Source organism: Manis pentadactyla, chromosome 7 (genome assembly GCF_030020395.1).
Source record: "Manis pentadactyla isolate mManPen7 chromosome 7, mManPen7.hap1, whole genome shotgun sequence".
Taxonomy (NCBI): domain Eukaryota; kingdom Metazoa; phylum Chordata; class Mammalia; order Pholidota; family Manidae; genus Manis; species Manis pentadactyla.
In genome coordinates, this window is record NC_080025.1 from 127,119,198 (window position 1) to 127,141,130 (window position 21,933).

The following is a 21,933-nucleotide window of genomic DNA, read 5'->3' on the forward strand; positions in this document are numbered from 1 at the left end:
GCCATGCTTTCATTTAGGAACCTCTACTGGCCTTTCTCATCCAGGGTTCCTCATGTGAATCACAGACCACAGAAAATGATTTGAGAGACTGTTTTCTCAGTTCTCCAAATGATGGTTCTAACTAAGTACCCTTCTAGATGGATAGGAGAGAAGTTAATTCATATATTCAATGGATGCTTAAAGGAATTAGGGTTTGATTCTAGTGGAACCTGGGTTGAAAAAGACTGCATTAATCCCTAAAATTATTTTATAAGAAACAAACTTCTAAAAACCCTCTCCCTAAGCACAAAACCTCATAAAAACAAATGAACAAAAGAGACTTTTCTTCAAAGTCAGATCATTCTCAGTGATACATTTCTGTAAAAGCTTTCTTTACAGTGAGTTAATTGGTTAAAGATAAAGAAGGAGGACTGAAGTCCCTTAGTTCATAGTTGGCTCTTAGAAAGTTTGCAATATTTTCCGATTTTTCCAAATAACAAAGTTTTGTTTGTTTATATTTTGGTTGCTAACATAGCTTTTTACATATTTCTAGAGTGTTACTCACCAGAGAAATCTGCTGTGCATTGACACACAGGTCCCTACTGTTATTTCCATTACCAAATGAATAGATTGGGCTCAAGAGAAATTATGTGACTTAAAATAGTCTAATAGGACTAATTTGACCAGGAGTCTGACTGCTTCTCCTAACAATAACCCACAATATCACAGCTGCTAGGAGGTAAGACTTAACCAGACTTGAGCCATAGAACTTGTTATATGCATGTTCTGTGGGTTAGAGGATGGGTAGTGATTCAAGTTATGTTTTGATTCTGGGATATCATGAAGCAAAAGAGCATCCAGGGCAAAGATATAGTTTACTTTATTCTACTTTTCTACCTAGAAATTGAACCCTTTTTTTGCTATTATTTATTCATAAGATTTTTCTGATGATGGGAGGAATTTTCTGATGATGGGAGGAGAGCGGATCCATTATACTCCTTATTTTACAGTTGGATAAACTGAAAATTAGTCACTTAATTAGAGGTGAAGCTAGAGCTAAGGTCTCAGAGCTGTACTTCAGATTATTGCCTTGGTTATTGATTGTTCATTTTTAATTAAATTATGACTCTGGGCTTCAGGTATGTTGGCAATTATAAACCCTTTAGAAACTATTCAAGCATGTGTATATGTGTGTGTTGGATTTCTCTAAGTTTTCCAAGGAAAAAGTCTTTCATGTTATCCTAACAATTTTCATGAATGTGCTACTTACATATAGTGGCAGAAATGAGTATAGATTTAAAAAATAAGTGTCATGTTATTCAGGAATAATCTTTTCACTCTGTTTGCAAAAATAACCCTTTGTTGTTCTGGGTCAGCTATTTTGCATTCACGTATTAGTACATCTTAGACAACTGATACTTTTGGTTCTTACGTGATAACAAATCTGTATGAAGGGCTCTTTGAAAACAAATTCATTTTGGCTCAAAGAAAAACACTGGTTGAGCTAACTGTAACCAGTTGACTACTGTTAAGAAAATAAAATACAATTTTTCCCTTTTAGAATAGGTAAGTGGCATAAATAGTTTTTTTTTTCTGTGAGTTGGAAGGAAACAAACCAAAAATTGGGGTATTTCTTATAAGGGGAAATTTGGTGTGTTTGGGGTGGTGTGGTGGTGGAGGTGTTGTTTGTTTTCCTGACTCATCCTTAGAGCTGAAGAGGCATAAAAGAGAGCTATTCTGGGTAGAGTTAGGACTTGAGTGTCAACCTTTTTAGTCACTGCCAGCCAACCACCTGCTGCTTGGGTAGATTAGTAGATGACGGAATAGAAAAAAAAGAAACTGCTAAATAATATTGTATGTATGTCATTCCTCTCCCATTCAAAACCCTGAAGCTGAGTAAGAACACCTGAAGATGTTATATCTGGTATTGAATTAAAAATATCTAAAGCTGGTAATAATATCAGGTATCATTTATTGACTGCTGGATTACTTTGTGCCAAGCATTGCTCTAAGCACTTTATGTACATTAATTTATTTAATCTTCTCAACAAGTTGGCTCCAACAAGCCATTTCTTCTATGGAAAGAAAGACTTGAAATAATTAATTTGTAATTAGTTATTTCATCTCTAACCCACCTACTAGACTGACAATTCCGTGAAGGTAAAGACAGTACTAATCTGTACTGTATCCCCAGCACTTAGACTACACCTAGTACATAGTAGATATGCAATAAAAATTTGTTGAATGAACAACTGAATGTGTGAGTGACTGAATACATGAATGAATTAATAACCCCATTAAACAGGTTCTAGTATCACTTAAACAAGGTCTAGTATAACCTCTACTTTATACACCCAGAAACAGAGACTGAGACTTCAACCAAAGTCTGTCTGGCTCCAGAACACACAACCACTAAATGGCCATTGGGGATGTAAAAATTATCATAATTCTAGAAAAGGATATGAGGTTTCAGAATATTCTGAATGTAAACACTTTCTCCAAAAGCAATTATGCAATAGATTCATATCAAGATTAGGGATGGCTATTATCTTTTTTCCCCTCAGGTGATAGAAGCATGGGTCCCCTAAACCTCCAACTCATAAACTTTTTCTGAGTATTGATGAGTGAAACAGATGACTGCCCAGGAAGCTGTTTCTGGGCTCTGTTGCCAAAGGTACTTTGAGCTCTTGCTCACCCTAGGAGGGGAGAAGCACAAACTTTTTGTACAGATTAGTTTCTTTAAGAACAAAAGTCCCTTTGGGGATTTACTAATTCCCTCACCTCCTCTGGTGCCTATGCTCATTCTTGTTGCCTCGTGTTAGGACTTTGCTCCAGGGCAATTTTCCAACTCCAAGAGAGATACTCAGGCCCCTGCTGCCCACACATTTAATAGTGCCATGCCTGATTAACTGGACAAGGTCAGACTTGCCTTTTACAGCCCTCCCAGAGATAGACCGTCTGCTAAGAAATCCAGAAATGCCTTAATTCTCTGGATGTAAATCAGTCAGCACCACAGACCCTAGAAGCTGTGAGCTTTTGCTGCTTTCTCCCCTTAAAAGTGATGAAACTACTTCTTATCCCATTGAGAGACACATAATGCTTTATCGACAGAGCTTCCTATCCCCAGCTTCCTCCCCACCTGCCCTCTACCCCTCCCAAAAAAAGAACCCCCCTTGAGGGCTAATTCAGAAGAAACTATCCTCAGAAACTTAGACGTAAATCATGGAAGTGAATTAATTAAATTTATACAGCAAATGATTAGCAACTACAGAATTACATGAAGACTAAAAACACCTCAGGTAAACATGTGAATAGCAGCAGAAGCAGCTGCCTGTTAGCCACACCCAAGTCTCAGACCTTCTACCCTCTAGTGTATATTGCTAAATGACTCAGTCATCAGAGCATTTTATTATATGCAAAGAGGATTTACCCACTTCTTTGGGAATCTAAAATGCCTAATGCAGGACCCACTGAAGCCAGCAAGAAGGGAGAATGCACTGAATACTTCGTTGTCCATGTCTAATTGGGTCTGCAGTCATAGTTCAGCCTCATCAGAGCCAGCCTTAAAAAAGAAAGCTCTGTTATGTCAGACAAACACTTTTTGTGTAGTTCTTAATTACTTTCCCATGGGTTCCTTGTTTTATAGGTCTTATCTGTTTCAGTTATTATACTAAAACAGAAATTACAGCAGGCATTTAAGCAGCAGAGAGAGAAGGGTAGCTAGGAACCCAGAAACCTGTAAAGTAATGGCCGTGATCTTGGATTAAAAACTTTAACCTGTTGCTACCATGGTGTAACCTCTCTCTTTTTGCATATTCAAGGATTTCTGCATCCTCTGAAGGTGAAGTTAGCCCCACATTCCAAGTTAATGCTACCAGGGGGAATGTCTGTGGCAACCTTTTCATCTTCCTTTCTGACCTGTGGATAGCACTTTTGATAGGGGATGATAGAGGCAGCTCCACAGCGCCTTGTAGATACTTAACAGCTGTGTACATTTGCATGGTGCCAGGTGACTATGGAAGTCACTGTTCACTCCTTGGTTTGCAATTTTAGAGGAAGCCATTTATTCGCCTGAGGGTTTTTTATTCTGTCATTCCAGCGGCTTCATATACAGATAGCTCTGATGATGAGACCTCTCCCAGGGACAAGCAGCAAAAGAACTCTAAGGGAAGCAGTGACTTCTGTGTGAAGAATATCAAACAGGCAGAATTTGGACGAAGAGAAATTGAAATTGCTGAACAAGGTGAAAAAAACAAGCACCTTTTCCTTCTCAAGCTGCCTGTGTCTTTTTGTCCATGTTAATACCTTTCTACATCCTGGGGCTTATGAAATTTCAGTGCGATTTTGAAGAATACATATAACAAAAGAAATCTGAGCTCATGAAACACTGTGGGATGCGAATGAACTCCAGTGGGTGTTGAAGGAACCCAAATATACAAGGAATAAGGAGAGGGACTACGTAAGGACGACTGGGATATAGGGAGTCAGAACCCTGCAACGTCTGCCTCTGAAAGTCCTTTATTAAAGAAAAATCAGGTGTGATAGTTTGGTCCTTTGAGGAACCAAATCTAACAAAGAACCAGATGAAGGGAAGGATATTACCTTAAGAGAGTAAGTTTTTGTGGTTATTCTGTATCTCTCATTCCCTCCTAATATTGCTGTGTATGTATTGGGCCTTTTCAGAAATGCCTGCACTGATGGCTTTGAGGAAGAGAGCTCAAGGAGAAAAACCTTTGGCTGGAGCCAAAATTGTGGGTTGCACACACATCACTGCTCAGACTGCTGTGAGTTCTTTTCCTTTCTCCACATAGTAATAGTTAATAATAGCCAACCAGCTCTGAGTACTTGCAACATCCCAAACATGGGTTAGAAGCTTAACAAGTATATTAGTTCATTAATCCTCATAATGGCCATGTAAAGCAGGTGTTACTGTTTCCATTCTATAAATGAGGAAGCTGAAGATCAGAGAGTTTAATTTTTCCAAGATTACACAGCTAGTAAGTCATTGAATCAACATTTGAACTTCAGTATATCTGCCTCCCAAGTTGATGCTTTTTCCATTATACTACACTGCCTTCCCTGATCTTCTCTTTGAGTCATTTTTACAAGGCAACTCTGTGTCAGGCTTCTTTCAGCTGCAAATAAGTGAAAACCTGATATGACCTGGCTTATACATATAGGGATTTATTCCATTACATAGCTAGAAGTCCAGAGGTAAGGCAGACTTCAGATATGGGATCTCAGAGCTCTGGTTTCTTGTCTGTGATTCTCCTGAAGCTGCCTCCTCACTGTGTTTACTCCCTTCTCAGGCTGATTGCAAGATGCTTTTAGCTCTTTAAGCCATCACAAACTGACATGAAGATGGACAGTTTCCTCCTCTCTCAAGAGCAAGAAAACCTTTCCCAGCAGTACTCTAGGATACTCCATTCTGTGTCATTGAGCAGAACTGGATCACATGTCCATGCCCCACCAGTCCTGGCAAGGGGACTGTGATTACCATGTTTGATTTAGACCAGTGATACCCACCTCTACCATATTGGGTGTTCCCTTTTAGAAAAAATATTTTACAATGTCCGTGTATTATCTTGAAATGAAAATCAGATATAATATACCTAGGTACACATAAGGTTTTTTAATTAACATAAAATCTTACCTGAAATATGAAGGAGGAATAAAAGGAAAGTAAAATGAAATAATGTATTTCAATATGTAAATGCTTGGCAGAAGTATAGTAGAATATTCAGGTATTTGTACTTACTCATAGCATTATTTAATGAGAACACTACAAATGTAGATAGGTAGTAATGTTACAGGTTCCAGAGCAGCAGAGCAGCATTGCCAAATTATATGATTTTCTGAATCATATTACAATCAAGTTACAAACAACTTTTTAAAGTTCCTGAGCAACAACAACAAAAAGTGTGAGTTTCTCTTGATTTACACAGTTGTATTCCTGGAAGAACTACTATTTTGTATTAAAACTACAAAAATACTTTTTATTAATGTATAAAGTGGAATAAGGTTCTAAACTCAGATAATTAAAAATAGGTTTCTCTCCCATGTGAACTTCTATGTGAACTCAGATGTGTCACACTTCTTTTGTTGTAAGACACTACCCTACACTTTCAAAATCCTCAGATCCCTGGCCCTCACCACTGAATGCCAGTAGTACCCCCCTGACCTGCCCCAGTTATTGTGACAACCAAAAATGCCCCCAGTTTTCTAGAGCTCCTTGGTTGAGAACCACTGACATAGAGTCATCATCAAAGATGTAATAGGGAGTTGCCAACCATGATGAGAACACTATGGGAAATTGGTGTATTGGAGAAATAGTTTGGAATCTTTTATAGGATTTAAAGATTTGGGTCATCTGTATGGTTTGATCAATTTTCAAAAGACTGTCTCCTGAAGCACAAGACTCATTTATATGGCCAAATTCCTGATTAAGAACAGCAGATATTCTTCAACAAATACATAGCTGCTGTTAGTTCACCATGAGACTTTTCTGGATCCCATGTTCTTTGAGGGAAAGAGTACCCTGACTGCCCAAAATTAATATAATAAATTGGAAATCTGTCTCTTTTTGGAGCTACAGACTAATGAATTAAGGTAGGAATCCTCTTGGAAACTTTTTGGGCTTCCCCAGTCAGGGACATGAGACCTTCAGTGTGGTGGCTTAAAATAGTAAGTGTTTCTGTATTGTCTCATGTTGCTAAGTTTCTTTTTGCCCCTGGCTCACTGAACATTAAGGTTCCATTCTATTTTTTCCTGGATGGAGTAATCAAAATTAGTTTTCCAAATTTAATATTATTGTTCCCTCCCTACATTTTTTCTTTTTTCTTTAAAAAACAATTACAAAGGAATTTTACTTTGTTTTGTTTTTAATCTCTATTTCCTTTTTCTATTATAAAAGCAGTTCATTTACACTACTCAAACATTACCATAATCTATAACATAGAAAAACGGTGTCTCCTGTAATCCCATGCTCCAGAAATAGTTAATGGTTTACTATCCATCTTTCTAATAGGCTCTATTTATATTTTTTAGGTGCGTTTCTATAGTCCCTTCTAACCAGATTCCCTTGCTAAATAGTAATGATTTAAAGTCAGGTTAAACCAGCTTCTCAGCTCTGTCCCTCTCCCTCTCCTGCCTACCTTTACTCCTGCATAAGCTCTAATAGCCAGCAATTTTGACCGTAGTCCTTTGAACAGTTCTTGTATTCTTGGTCCCATTTTCTTTTCTAATCAGTTTATATTGCTTAGTAGGTTAAGTCTCAGTCTCATTGTTTTTTTTTGACAAGCTCAGGTATCCTAGTTGTAGGAATTCAGAAATTAAATTGAAAAAAAATGAGAAAAAAATAGGATCAGATATTATAAGGTAGTATGGACTAGAAACAAATACATATAAGTAGTTCTGGTATTCACTTACTATGTGGCCTTGGACCAGTTATTTGAGGGGGTTAGCCTAAATTAGTAGAGATTTTTGTAAGTATTTTTTTCAATTAAAGTATATTTTTAATTACAAGTTTTATTTAGTATAGAAATATTAGAAAACACAAATTTTTTAAAATGAAAATTACCAGTACCTAGAGTTAACTACTGTCAGAAAATTTTAAAACAAGCTTTTAAACCAAAGCTGTAGTTTTGTTAAGTAGTTTTTAATCAGTACAGTATGGTGGCACACTACCTTCTTAAAAAGAATAGTATCTCCATCTAATATATTGTAGTAAAAGTACATCAGGATCAAATTGGTAGATTAAAATTTTTTTAATAATATTTCAAAAATTTTAAATAAAGATTTATAGAAAAGTTGCAAGACCAGTGCAGATAACTTTTTCTGAGCTATATGAGACTAAGTTGCCAACCTGATGCCCCTATACCTACAAATTCTTTAGGGTGTATCTTCTGCAAACAACATTCGCTCATACAATGAGTACAACTATTCAAAATTACAAGATAACATTGATTCATATTGCCACCTAATCCTCAGACCCATTGAGTTTCACTAATCATCCCAATAATATTTTTTATAATAAAAATATCCAGTGCATAGTTACATGTCTCATTAATTGTCATCTCTCTTTATTCTCCTTTAACTTGGAACAATTCATCAGTCTGTCTTTGACTTTCATGACCTTGACAATTTTGAAGATTATAGATGAATATTTTTTGTAGAATGTCCTCAATTCAGATTTTCCTGATGCATCCTCATTATTAAAATCAGGCTATGCATCTTTGGTAGGAAGTGATGCTGCATTTTTTTCATTGAATCTTATCAGGTGGCACCTTATTTAGATTTCTCCCATAACTGATGATGTGCGTTTTGATCCCTTGATTGAAGAAGTATCTGCCAGACTTTTCTACTGTAAAAGTTAATTTTTCCTTTTTGTAATTTATTAAGTATCTTGTGAGGTAGTAATTGAAACTGTGTAAATTTTCCATTCTCCATCAAACTTCCAATTTATTCTTTTATTTTTATTTGTGTGGAATCATTGTTTCATATTTTATTTCAATGGTTGTACTCCATTACTCTCCTTTATTCTAATGCTAGATTTCAGTTCTGTTGTTCTGCACCATAGGCTACAAATTCCTCAGCAATGGGCTGCTGTTTACCTTGTGATGTGAGGTTACCAGAGGGCTCTACTCAGTGTTTGGGCTCCAGCCTTAGCTTTCAGCTGCTTCTACACATGCTTGGCATGAGGGGCTCTATCTTCCAGCCCCACATGCAGCACTTAGACTGCTGCTCCTGCTTTCCTGGACTTAGACTTGTGGTGAGGGCAAGTGGGGTTCTTGGATCTCCTGGTGCAGCCTCAGTATTAGGCAGGCCTCTGTGAGAATGTGGGTTTTTGTTTTGTTTTGTTTTGTTTTTGCCTCTCCTCTGTAGCAGCCAAATTTTGCCTTGTATCTGTGGTCTTTCTTTTGCAGGAGATATTTTCCTGCCCCTTCCGGAGAGGTGACAGATCTTTACTTTGTATCAGTGCAGGGTCCTGGGCCCAAAGGGGTTTCCTGCTACTCCCCCAGGAGCAGAGTTTTAGCTTCTATCTTCTCCTAGAAGCAGTGGAGCTTTGCCTAGTCCCAGGTGGCAGGCATAATTCCTGCTCCTCTTCCTACAGCTTAAGGCTTTTGCTTCCTGTGAGAGTGTGGTGAAGTGCCCAGGTTTTGTGCTTGTCTTTGAACATAGCCATCATCTTTTCCCAGTCTTTCTTGCAAGCACTAGGAGGAAGCCCTGGAAAAGAGCTTGCACTTGAGTGTGAACTATCCTTGTGCCTGGGGCTACCAGAAATTCCAAACTGACACACTTTCCCATACTCAGGCTTTACTAGTACATTAAAATTCAAGCTAATTTTATATTACCCTCATGTATGGCAGCTACCTCTTCCTCCCATTCTCTGCAAAAGATGAAACATTATTCCCTCTCTCCTTACAGGGAGTTTAGATTTTGAAGTTCAGCTCACTTGGTTGCTTTATGACCCCCACTATTTGATGGGCTCAAGAACAGTTACAGTTGTGTAGATTATCCAGTCTTTCTGGTTAGGGTAGAAGCTTCTCTTGCAGCTTTCTACATCTTAAGAAGAAGCAGAACTGTATCTTGGTGGTTTTTAAAAAATATTTTGGTTCCAAAATCCTTGGCTTAAAAGTCTTCACGGGAAGCCCAGTGTGTCACGTAGGTAAAAGCATAGAGCTCAGCTTCTTCCATGCTTACTCCCAGCCTTTGTCCTCTTCTCAAGAGAATGAAGAATTTCTGTCAAGCATAACTTGAAAATTATTGGCCTCCATTATTCCTAATATACTTCTTGCTGTCAAATACATAGATTTAATTATCTTGACTAATTGTTTGGTTCAGACTTGTTCATCTCCTGCTTTCTCTTTAATACAGGTACTTATGGAAACTCTGGGTGCCCTTGGGGCACAGTGCCGATGGGCAGCCTGCAACATCTATTCTACTCTCAATGAAGTGGCTGCTGCTCTAGCAGAAAGTGGTAGGATCTTTTGCCTATTCTCTGTGTCTGGCTAAACTCAGTCTCCAAAAAGTTCCATTGTTTCAGTGTAAATCTTTAAGGAAGATTGATGTTAAAGGAGCTGTCTTGGAAGAAATGGATCCCTATTCTTGATGAGTTTGCTCTCTTTCTGAGCTTCTCATTAAATATGATCGAGGTAACTTTGTTTTTCTTACAGTTGGTAAACGTCTTCTTATGTTTATTCCATTATTAATGCTTTGCCTTGACTTGCTAATATTAGGGCACCAGTGGACACTACTCACTCTCTAAGGTGATATGTGTTAGGAAAAAAAAATGCTTTAGGCATAGTTTTATGGTACTGCAGATTTCTCAGCAGTTTGCCCTGATTTAATGTTTGGTATTTCTGCTTTAGCAGTAAAAAGGACTTGGCCTGGCAGATTAATATTTGATCACAATGGCCACTGACACTTGAAGGATGAAAGAAATGGAGAAATTTGGACTTTGTTAGTTTCTTGCCTTGCTCCTCTGGCAGCACAACACAGGTCAGGGTACCAAACACTTGCTTCAGATTTCTTGAGAAATGCTGGGAAAGCTCTGTAGTATATGCATGTCTTTCTTTTTGCTAGTACTTCAGTATTTCGACTGGTCTTTTATTTCCACTCATTCACTACAGGATTTTTATTAATGTATAAAATATGTGTAGAAAAGCACACATGTTAGATATTTAGCCCAATGAATTGTACATACACATTCACTTCTTTTTTTTTCTTCTTTTTTCAACAATTGCTCATTGACCTACTCTAAAAGATATAAGGACAAATAAGACAATGTCTTTGACCTAAGAATCTTATTTTGTGGTTGAAGAGAAAAGACAGATATATAAATATATGTGATGGTATATAATATATATAATGACAATACAAGGGCATATATGATAAATGCAATAACAGATCATAAATCCACAGTCAGTACACAAACAAGGGGTTTATAAAAGTGCAGATTCCATGAGAGATCACTTCCAGCTGATTAATCAGGCTTCATTAGGAATATGACACTTAGGTGGGCTGTGAGAAGGACAGCATTTTAACTAGAGAAGAGTGTAAGGGCTTTCCGGATGAAGAGGGTGGGATGACTAATAGAGACAAGAAAGCTCAAAATGTAGTTGGGAAATAGTGAGAATTCTAGTTTGACTGGATCAAGAAGTACTTATTTCTGGTTTCTTTTTTTTCCCTTCAGTCATATTTTTAGCATTCATCACACTCTTGTCCCTTTTGTTTGTCCTTTTTGGTCTAACAAGAGCAAAATGATCGCCATAGACAAAAGAGTGGATGAAGGGGCTGTATGTAGACAATACTAATCAGTGAAGAAAGTCAATCCAAGGAGTTGAGCAGAATGAGAGAGTTTGGAATTGGGGAAAACCAGCATCTTCTTGTCAAAACTTAAGGGTCAGCCCTTTTTTTCAGTCTTTAATGGTTTCTCTTTGTTCCTTTTTCTCAGGATTTCCTGTCTTCGCCTGGAAAGGAGAGTCAGAAGATGACTTTTGGTGGTGCATTGATAGATGTGTGAATGTAGAGGGCTGGCAGCCAAACATGGTGGGTTAGATTTCTGCTAGCATAATTCTGTCAAGGTCTTTGGGGACAGACGAGGGAAGGCCATGGCCTGGGAGAGGATTTCCCAACAGGAAGGACAGAAATTGCCTCCCTTCCTTTCTGATGTAGCTGGGTTCCAGGAGAGCTAGGTTCTTGTGCATAGGACATGCCAGGAAGAATGAACTTCCTTATAGCCTCAGAATGCTGTAATTGTTGGCGCCAATCTTAGAAGCTTCATATTCATCAGCAACATTAAAATTTCGCTAGGGGTTCACACATGGCTGGTTAAAAAGCAAGAATGATGAGTTACCATACCCTACTACTGCCCCCCCTCCCCATCCAACACACACATACACACATACACAACTCCTGTAGTGCCTAGCTTTCCCTCTAGAATTATATGCTAAATTATAGTAAACCTGAAGAGATTTCAAGTTCAAATTTCTTTTTATTCATTCTCCATCTTAAGAAAGATGACTGGGCAAAAAGTTTTGGGTTTCTTATTTTTGCTTCATCTTTATTTTTGTTTCATATTTGAAGTGATTAAGTTCCTGAAGGCTGATAGCACATTAGGTTCACAAAGAGAAGCAAACAGCTGCAGAAAATATGAGGCACTCCTACTTTGCAAATATTTCTTTGCATATGAGGGAGGGGAGAAATTAGGGAATTAACTGAAAAAAAGAATCGGAGCTCTAGTCTTAACTATTGTTTGCTGCTAAAAATTGCAGAACAGGCTTCACCTAGCACACAGCAGAGAGAAGGAGCCTCTATCTGGATTCTGTGATCCAGGTTAATTGCCCCAAGGGCTGGTTTGAGGAAGCTGGGTTAAAGCCTTCCTATCCTGAAAGAGAGGGAGGATTCTGCTGTAAGGTGAGCCGGCTAATTCTAAGAGAGTTTAACAGTGACAGAGGGAAGTATGACTGACAGGCCTAAAAAAGATACTCCAGGAGGTTTCTACTAGGAATAAGACATTAAGTTTATAATCAGGAACATGGGGAGGTCATGGGATTATACTCAGAGAACTTTTATAGACTTATAGGACCAGCACAGACTACTAAAAAAGGTAAAGAGAGTAAGTAAGACAAGGATAAAAATAGTTGTCACCCCAGAAAACAGAACCCACACCTCTTTGGATATTATCAAGATGTAGTACTTTTACTTGCTTTCCAATCTCGGGAAGATTCCTTGGTGGCAAGAATTTTCTGCAGTGGAATTACATGGTGAGACTTATGGGCTACATCCATTAAATAAATATTAGGGATAGCAACTACCTGCCTGTATTAGATAACCTTTGTTAAAAGGGAAAAGTGGGCAAGAACAGTGAGACTTAAGACACAGAGTTTACAATTGCTCAGTCTTTTTTGTCTCTGATCTTTTGTGTGGCTAGGGATCAGAGGCTGCATGAGAAAACTTCATGAGGGATTCCATACATGCAGAAAGGGAGAAACTCAGAGAAGCCTTTCTGTTTCTCAGGGCATCTGTTCTGAGGGTTTCTACTGGGAGAAAACAGAGCACTAACCTGTCATGTGGAGGGAGTGTGAGTTTTAATGAGAGTTCTGCCTTGGATTCCTGTTCTCAAATAAGGTTTAGTTGAGTCAGAGAAAATAAATCAACAACAAGAGCAGAAGCAAAAAAAAAAAAGAGATCAGGTGGTAGACATGAGGTTGGGGATTTTTGTAATAGAGTGTCCTGGATGGCATTGTGAGCACTTGTGGTTGAGTTGATAATTAATGGGACTGCAAAATGGGTGCATGCCAATAGAGGGCAACTCAGTTCTGTGGGGACTTTCCAGGAGGATGAGTATAACAATTTGGAAAGTTCTGCTAAGCATTGCCAACAGCTAGATGAAAGGCTGAGTGCCACAGCCTAGTGCCTGAGAGTATTCTAACCTGGTCTTCCTTTAGCTTATTTATAATTCAAAGCTTCCCTCAGCTGATGAAAGCTCCAGTGGGCACAGCGCTGTGTTTATCTTTCATCCCAACCTGAAATAGTGATGAGCTGTTCAGAAGCATGCTTGCACACCTACATGCTGCACAGTTTCCCAGTTATTTTTAATTTGGTTTATAGAGAGTGTGAGCTTGTGCTAGGCAAAACCCTCCAGTTTTGCCTTATTTTGGGGTAGGAAAGTGCCTGTACTTTGGGAGAAGGAAAGGGCTAATGAATACAGTTTTTATAGGCCATTGTTGTGGGAAGGAGACCAATTATCTGGCTTTATTTAAACTAAACTTTAGCTGAATATATTTGAAGTCCTGCATTTAACCAATAGAATTATGCTAATATAAAGGTTAGGCTTTCTAAATAGCTACAGTACATTCAAGAACTAGTGGTCTAAATAACCACTTAAGCTATTAGTCCATAAGAAAATCTTTATTGTATTGCTGTATATTTTCATGTAGTAGGTAGGTCATGTGGGAAGGTGTCTGGTTGTGAGATTTACAATTGGCCTTTACCCCTCATTGTCTTTTACTTCTGTATAATGACTATTTGGTCATTATACTGGTTTAAGTTACTTTGAATAGCCTTATGGGAAATTTGAAATATCTGAAAATTGGCAATTAGAAATTGGGATACAGACCCAGCAAGGCACTGGAACCCTTGAGCCTTCAGCAAAATAAATGACATCACTGATGCTTATTATTGCAGATCTTGGATGATGGAGGGGATCTCACTCACTGGATTTATAAGAAGTATCCTAACATGTTTAAGAAAATCAAGGGCATAGTAGAGGAGAGTGTTACTGGAGTTCATAGGTAAGATTTGACATAGGCATACCTGGTTTTATGCAGCTTAAATATATATTCTTCATATATTTAAAGATATATATGCAGACCTATAGAATGTTATGTTAAAAATTATAACCTGCTGTGAGGTGGTGAGATCTGAGTGTTCACACTTGATTTTTAAATTAATGACAAAATAACAAAATAGGGCCATACCAGTAGAGAAACAAGTGTGGTCCTAGTGTTTCCTAGTTGTTGTAATACAATGACCACTTACTCTTTTTGGACAAATACATTTATTCAGTTATTTATTGAACTTCTGTAGTGAACCAGGAACTCTCTAGGAACTGTGCTAGGGATCTAGTAGTAAGCAGAACAACCACTTGGGCCCTCACTGAACTTCATTCTTATGGAGAGAACAAGGATTTAGGGTTCTGTTTCTCAAATGAGCAATAATTCCCTGAGTAAAATTAAAATCATTTCAGTTTACTATTATACATCCATAAGGAATTGAAAGTATGAAGTAAAAGTTTTACAGAAGTAAGTTATGAATAAGCCACCATCACTGCTTCAATATGTTTTGACTTTTCTGACCATACAAAACTATGGTTTTATCATACCTGCAGACTCTTTGGAGGAAGAGATTAATTTTGAATAAAACACCTGGTTCTGATTTTTTGTTGACTCAATTTAAAATAAAACTCCTACATAAAGATACACATATTTATAGTATGTGTACTGATATTACAAAATTTATTAGACTATTTGAAAGTTAAAATTGTTGCATCATAGTTGTGGGATTAACATAGTACTTCAAGTTACTCTTTATAATTAAGAGGAATAAAATTAATAAGCAATTACGATTTTTATATTGTAATCTTCAACGTTTAGAGGTTTGTCAAGGATTTTACCCACATGCTTTTTGACTAGGATTTTTATTTCCCAGCTGTATATAGGCTCTAGAAAGGTATTCTTTATTTCTCTATATACATCTAATAGGATGAAACTAGTGTCTCATGTTCTCATGCCTACCCAATCAACATATTTCTAGAATTTGATATGAAACTGAAAGTAGATTGCAATATATCATTGTTTTATGTTCTTGATTGCCCTCACCCTTAGGCTTTACCAGCTATCCAAAGCTGGGAAGCTGTGTGTTCCAGCCATGAATGTCAATGATTCAGTCACCAAACAGAAATTTGACAACCTCTACTGTTGCCGTGAATCAATTCTTGATGGGTAATGTTTTATTATCTTTGGGATGAACCTGAGTTTTTGAACTGAGATTCTCGGTTTTTGGTTTTGGCTATTTCTGGAAATAATTCATGTAGCACCTCTTGCTCTATTACCACATCACACTCAATATTTAATAACCCAGAGCTACCATTGCTGTTCACTATTACAAGCAAGCCTATTTTACTTAAAAAAATCAGACTAGCCCCTGTCTATTGGTGGCAGAGTTTTTACTCTGTGGCCCTATCAGGCCTGTGAGTCAGCAACTAAAGTCGTGATGAACAAGTGAGTATCTTTGATAGTTTGGGAAAAGGTTCCTGGTATTTCTATCCTAGGTCATATTGCCATGTCTTAAGTTCCAACTGTCATACGATTCTTGGACAATCTGGAAAGTTGTGGCGAAAATGGAGGCAGTTCTGATTTTTCAAATCTGTAAGGACTGAAAGTCTACAAGATCTACTTAAATATATACCAAATACTGTACTTTTCAGTACCCAGTTTCTGTTTCTACACTTGTGTCCCAACATTCCTTTATTCTTGCTAGGAAGACTCAGTAATTCCCTGTGTGAAATCGGTATGTTGGTTTAGAATATTGCCATGCCAAATGGTTTCCATCATGGATAGGTTAATGGAAAAGGAAAGAAAGGGCCTTTGGAACACATTGCTAACCAGTCTGTACCCCCAAGTGGTTTAGGACGTCACAGGCATTGAAGCCAGAGGATCTTGGTTTGACTGTTGGCTCTATCATTTATTAACTATTTGGCCTCAGATTAGATATTTAACTTCTCTGTGCCTGTTTCTTCATCCATAAAATGGTGACAGTAAGACCCCCCTCAAAGAGTTATTGTGAAGATTAAATGAACACAATCCTGGTGTTCAATGCTAGTTTCCTTACCCTTCTTTCTAAACTCTGTGCAGTAAGTTTTAGGATTGAGTTAGATCTTAGGGGAAGCTTTTTTGCCATGAAATCTGTATTTTAAGTGTTGGGGGAATGTTCAATGAAATTCTGATCTATTGTTAATTTTTACTCCTATAGAATTAATAGTATTATCAAATAAACTGGAGATTTGAGTGAATTCTTAATCCATCAGTCTGACATTTTTTTGTGGGGGGGGAGAGGTGTTGGTTTATTATTATATTTTTTAATTGTAATTGACATAAATATTATATTAGTTTCATCCATCAGTCTGTTTATAGGCTTCCCTAGTTCTGTCCACATACACATGTTATTGTGATGAATAGCCTTGTGCCTAAGAAAATCAATTAGTCTGAGTATAAACTCATTAAAATATTTATTCATCCACAACTAAACATCTTTTAGATTTTTCAAGTTCCACATCTGTAAGCCTAATATCTGCATATACTAGATTTAGTAAAAGATGTATAAGGCTACATAGACTCGTTCATAAAAATGGATATGGTCCCTCCTAAGCAGTGTTTACCCTGTGGGTAAGAAAGATTATTTAACATCAGAAATGTATTAAAGCGAGAGTAAGATGGAAGCCATGGAACAGGAATTAAAGTTGATGAAAAAATAGGAAAACATCAACTATCCACTAGAAACCTGCTAAGTAGTTAGAGCTCATTGGCACCTTTAGATGGTGAAACACTTCCCAGCTGGGTCATGGGCAATTGTTCCTGTCAGAAAGTTGAGAGCAGGAGAAATTAAAGAGGCAAAATATGCTCCAGGGATGGCTGCAATGAAAAGGAGAGAACATTCAGGCCAATAGAGAGTCCATATGAGGAAGGGATTAGTGACTGAGCTTTCACAGTCCTCTCCTGGTTACAGACTGCACCACAAGCTCTGAGGGAATGGCGTGGCTCACTCCTAGACACTTCTGTAATTGGTCTGCGATGCCAAAGAGCAGTGCAAGTGTAGCCTTCTGGAAACCAAGGTTCCACTTGGTAGGAAGAATAGGATATCCCAGATATGATCTTCAGATCATAGACTAGTCCCTCAGGGTCTAAAATTTTTTTCTAGAAAAGTCTAGAAAAAGTGAGAGACTTGGCATGTATTTTATTTACCACCAGACAGCTTACCCCCAGCCTTTCAATAGTTCTTCCTTGATTGAGGTCTTGTCCATCCTTTATCCTCGATCCTTGAGACAGATCTGGGTCCCCAAGATCACAGGGAAATTACTGCCTAACTGGAATCCATCCAGGTCTGTCAGCCTATCATTTGCAGAGCAGTATTGATGATGTTTCCTTACTACCACATAGTTATTTGTCATCACAAAGAGTCATCTTCCTCTGGGAAGAGAAGCAGAAAGGCTTGAGGGTAGTCCAAGCAAAGGAGGCTCGAAAATATGATCTATTGATATTCCTAGCAGTGCTAGCCATTCCAAGACTGTTTTCGTAAGCCACAACTTTTGTATGGTAGTAGCCTAGCCAGACTTAATCTCTTCACTCAAGAATTGCCCATGTACTTAATTGATATTTACTGAGTTTCACTGGGGTTCATGCAGTTAAACTAGTCCCTATTGAGTAGTTGCCAAATCATTAAAAAGACAGGATTCCTACTTTGCTTTTGGGGGCCATTCATAGACTTCTTTCAACAGGAGAGGAAAACAGGGAAGTGAGTCAAAAGACATAAATATTTGTAGAAATCATCTGTCTCTAGAGGGAGTCTAGTAACCATAATGTTTTTCATGTAATTGTACATTAATGATAGCAAAATAAAAAAAAAAAGAAATCATTTGTCTCAGAATGGGCTGGTTTTAGCTGAACACTTTCTTCAGCCTATTCCTAGAGAAGGGAGACTGAGAGAATCTAAAGAGAAAACAGAAACTGATTCTACAAGTTCTTCCAAAAGACCCTGAAAACAGCAAGGACCTTTATTCTGGCTTCATAGATAATCAGAGACAGAGACGTAGAACATGTCTGAGAAGGAATCAGCCCCAGAAAACTATGTCATGTAGTCAGTGCTAGTGTATTTCAACAAGGTGCAGACCTTGTTGCCCATTACTCTCCCTATTAAATTAATGTGGGACCTATTGGCCATTCTGATACTGCTAAATGCGGTACTCATTTATCAGTGTTAAATTTTACATTTCTGTCTAAGTAGGTAAACTACAATAATGTTTCCATTAAGCCAGAGCTTTATAATCTTCTAAATAAAAATTACAGTATTTTAATTTTCTTCTTTGTATCTTTTGTTTCCAAATAGTATATTTCCCAAATGTCATATGGTAAATATTTATTACTTTTTGTTTAAAGTTACTTTGTAGTCTATAGCTTTTTCCCTTCTGTATCACTCCCAAGACAAGGAGGAAGAAAAAAAAAAACACGTCACATGTAGATGGAATTGATTAGATAGCATAGAGTGAAAAAATACATTATCTTATTTAATCTTTCTTTCTGGTCATTAAAAAAGTTTCCCTAGAATAGAAACCAGGCTTTCCTTCAAAATAGAAAAAACAAACATGAAAACAAAGAGACTCAGTATGATCTCAAGAGAGAAACGAGATTTTTCTGATTTAATGTTTTCCCCCACCACAGGCTTAAAAGAACAACAGACATGATGTTTGGTGGAAAGCAGGTGGTCGTCTGTGGCTATGGAGAGGTAAAGTTTAACCTTTCATTTATTAGGTGTTTAAAATGTTATTTTGCTGAAATATACTGGAATTTTTCATTTGTATGGACATAAGAATGCATTCATCTACTACTGTAGATGGGAAAAAAGGTAACTTTAGAGGCCCTCTGGTAAAAGCACAATCTTTCTTTTCCCTTTGCATTTTTGCTATTTTTTAAAGTTGATTTTCTGACTTTTTCCAGTGTACTATTTGTGATGTTCTTCTAGCTTATGTTTTGATTATAAATTGTGAGTGTGGGTGTTCTTATGCACATGCATGTGCTAAGCAGGGGCTAGGAGTCCCCAGTTTGTTTATGAATTTTTGTTTATGCTTTTCTTATTTTTCCCCAAGCATGAATCTATTCATTGCAATCCCTTTTTGGGGGCAGAAAGGGGAGTACACTTTCCCAGAAAGTTTGAGAAACTGTTTTCTCACTGACTTTCCTTATGTGTACTTTCTCCCTCTTCAGGTGGGGAAGGGGTGCTGTGCTGCTTTAAAAGCCATGGGCTCCATTGTGTATGTAACTGAGATTGACCCCATCTGTGCTCTTCAAGCTTGGTAAGCATGCAAAAGGAAACTTGGTTTTTCCTGTACACCACCATTTTGTCTTAGAAGGGCCCAGATCCTGAGAGAAGCTGCCATTAACTGAAAGCTCCTATTTTTCAAAGATCAAGAAGTTGTGCTCTCAGAGAACAGAGACTATCAGAGAAGCTAAAATTTAAAATTCCTGTGGAAGTAGTAACAGGGGATGACTTGAACCAAGAACAAGTAGCTCCTTACCTTCTCCCCGTATAATCTGCCTTTGAAAACAATGATCAAAAAAGAAATAGGCTAGTATCATATCCTTTCTGATGTGATGCACTGGAAAGAGCACTTCTGTGATATTCCTCCCCTGAAACAGGAGGAAACATCAGGTAATCTAAATTAAGGGTAAAATCTGCTATCTCTGAGTGAAGGGTATATGGGAGTTGTCTGTACTATTCTTATAGTTCCAAGTTTGAAATGATTTCAAAATTAAATGTTAAAAAAAGAATAGTTCCTTTCTTATCTGTAAAATGTGGGTAATCATGTCTACCTCAAACAGTTGTGAAAGTTCAGTAAAATAATTATATAATTATTATATAATGATTATATGTTATGTAATACATATATAATTATATAAAGTGCAGAGCTGCTGTCAGATCATAAATGCTCAATAAATGGTAGCTATTATTAACACTACCTCTTGCCATCACCAGCAGGATAGAAATAACTCCCAGAAAATTTGTGCGCTGTCCCAGTGTCTGCAGCCTGGGTAGCCCACCCAGTCTTTACCATTAACCCACCAGAGGATAGAATGAGGCATAGCATAAAGATTTTACTATAACTATTTTCCCCTGTCCTACGACTCCTCACAAATCCTAGCCATAAACCCACAGGCTTTCCCAACAGAGCTGTTGACTTTTTCTGAGTCAGGGCTCCAGCACACAAGAGGAATTATCACCATTCTAATACTTTCAAGGTTCACTGGAGAAACCTGAACATGATTTAATACTGAGATACTGATTCAAATTATCTCAGAGACATGAACTGATTATTTACTATATAAAGTTGACCCTTGAATAACATGGGTTTAAATGTACAAATCCACTTAACTGCAGATTTTTTTCAATAAATATATATTGGAAAATTTTGGGAGATATGTGATAATTTGAAAAAAATACTTTGTCTAAACTTTGTTGCAAGAATACAGTCTACAATATATATATGGGTTACAATACATACAAAATATGAGTTAATCGACTATTTATATTATCAGTAAGTCTCCGGTCAACACTAGGCTATCGGTAGTTAAATTTTGGGGGAGACAAAAGTTATATGCCTATCTTTAACTGTATAGGGGTTGGTACCCCTAAACCTTGAGTTATCCAGGTATCAGCTGTTTTAGGTACTGTGCTTCATGCTGAGGATGAATTAGGTGAATAGATGAATGAGGCAAGATCCCTGCTTTTAGAAACCCACAAATAACCACCGTGAGTGTAATAACTGCTGTGATGGAGGTCAACCACACATGCTTCTGTAGGAACACAAAGGAAAAATAATCTAACTAAAGAGCATGGGGGCAGGGTAGAAAGAGTGTCAGTAGAGCTGAGTCTTGGAACTTGTATAAGTAATTTTTTAGTTTGAAAGTAAATTCTAGGTAAAGGGAATGTGTGCATAGTCACTGAGAAAGGGAGTGAGCACAATATACCTAAGAAAATGAAAGTATTTCAGTGTAGCTGGCAGATAGAACATATTTGGGGGAGTGGTAATATCTGAGGTAGGCATCATATGTCAATATAATCATAGATCAGTGTTAAGTATTTGGTCTTATCCTGAGAACAGGAGATTTCAGTGAAGTATTTTAAGCAAGGAAGTGACATGATCTGGATTGCATTTAAGGAAATCACTCTGTAAAATAAATTAGATGTAAACCTAGAGACAATAAGTAATCTAGGCAAGAAATAATGAGATCTGAACATAAGGAAGGCAAGCATATATGAAGAGAAAGGGACAGATCAAGAGATTTTAAGGAATTAAGGAAAAAGAATCAACCAGATTTGGTGACAACTTTAGTCAGGGAAAGGCAGGCTGTAAGCTGGGACATTCTAGTTTACTTGGTTCATACAGTTGAATTAAAGTAATGCTATTGAATCAAGAGAGAAAATGTAGAAGAGGAAATAGGTAGGGTTGGGAGGCATGCAGAGAAGATGTGTTTATTTTCAATCCCAGTAAGTTTGAGGTCCTTATGGGACATCCAAAAGAAACTATCCAGTGGACAAGTTGATCCATGGCTCTGCAGCTTCAGAAAAATTTAAGCTAAAGAAATAGATGTGCATATCATCCACCAAGAGGAGTAATTT

General features: G+C 37.5%; 1 protein-coding gene across 8 annotated transcripts in view; it reads left to right on the forward strand.

Annotated features, from left to right (window-relative positions):
* Positions 1-21,933, forward strand: part of AHCYL2 (adenosylhomocysteinase like 2) — a 198,876-nt gene that overhangs the window by 163,087 nt on the left and 13,856 nt on the right. For all 8 annotated transcript variants that reach the window (XM_036909052.2, XM_036909053.2, XM_057504754.1 and 5 more), the window contains 8 exons: positions 4,079-4,222; positions 4,663-4,763; positions 9,856-9,958; positions 11,435-11,529; positions 14,170-14,276; positions 15,369-15,485; positions 18,978-19,041; positions 19,521-19,609. In XM_036909052.2, coding sequence (XP_036764947.2) covers positions 4,079-4,222; positions 4,663-4,763; positions 9,856-9,958; positions 11,435-11,529; positions 14,170-14,276; positions 15,369-15,485; positions 18,978-19,041; positions 19,521-19,609 — 820 coding nt within the window. The remainder of the gene's footprint in view (positions 1-4,078; positions 4,223-4,662; positions 4,764-9,855; positions 9,959-11,434; positions 11,530-14,169; positions 14,277-15,368; positions 15,486-18,977; positions 19,042-19,520; positions 19,610-21,933) is intronic.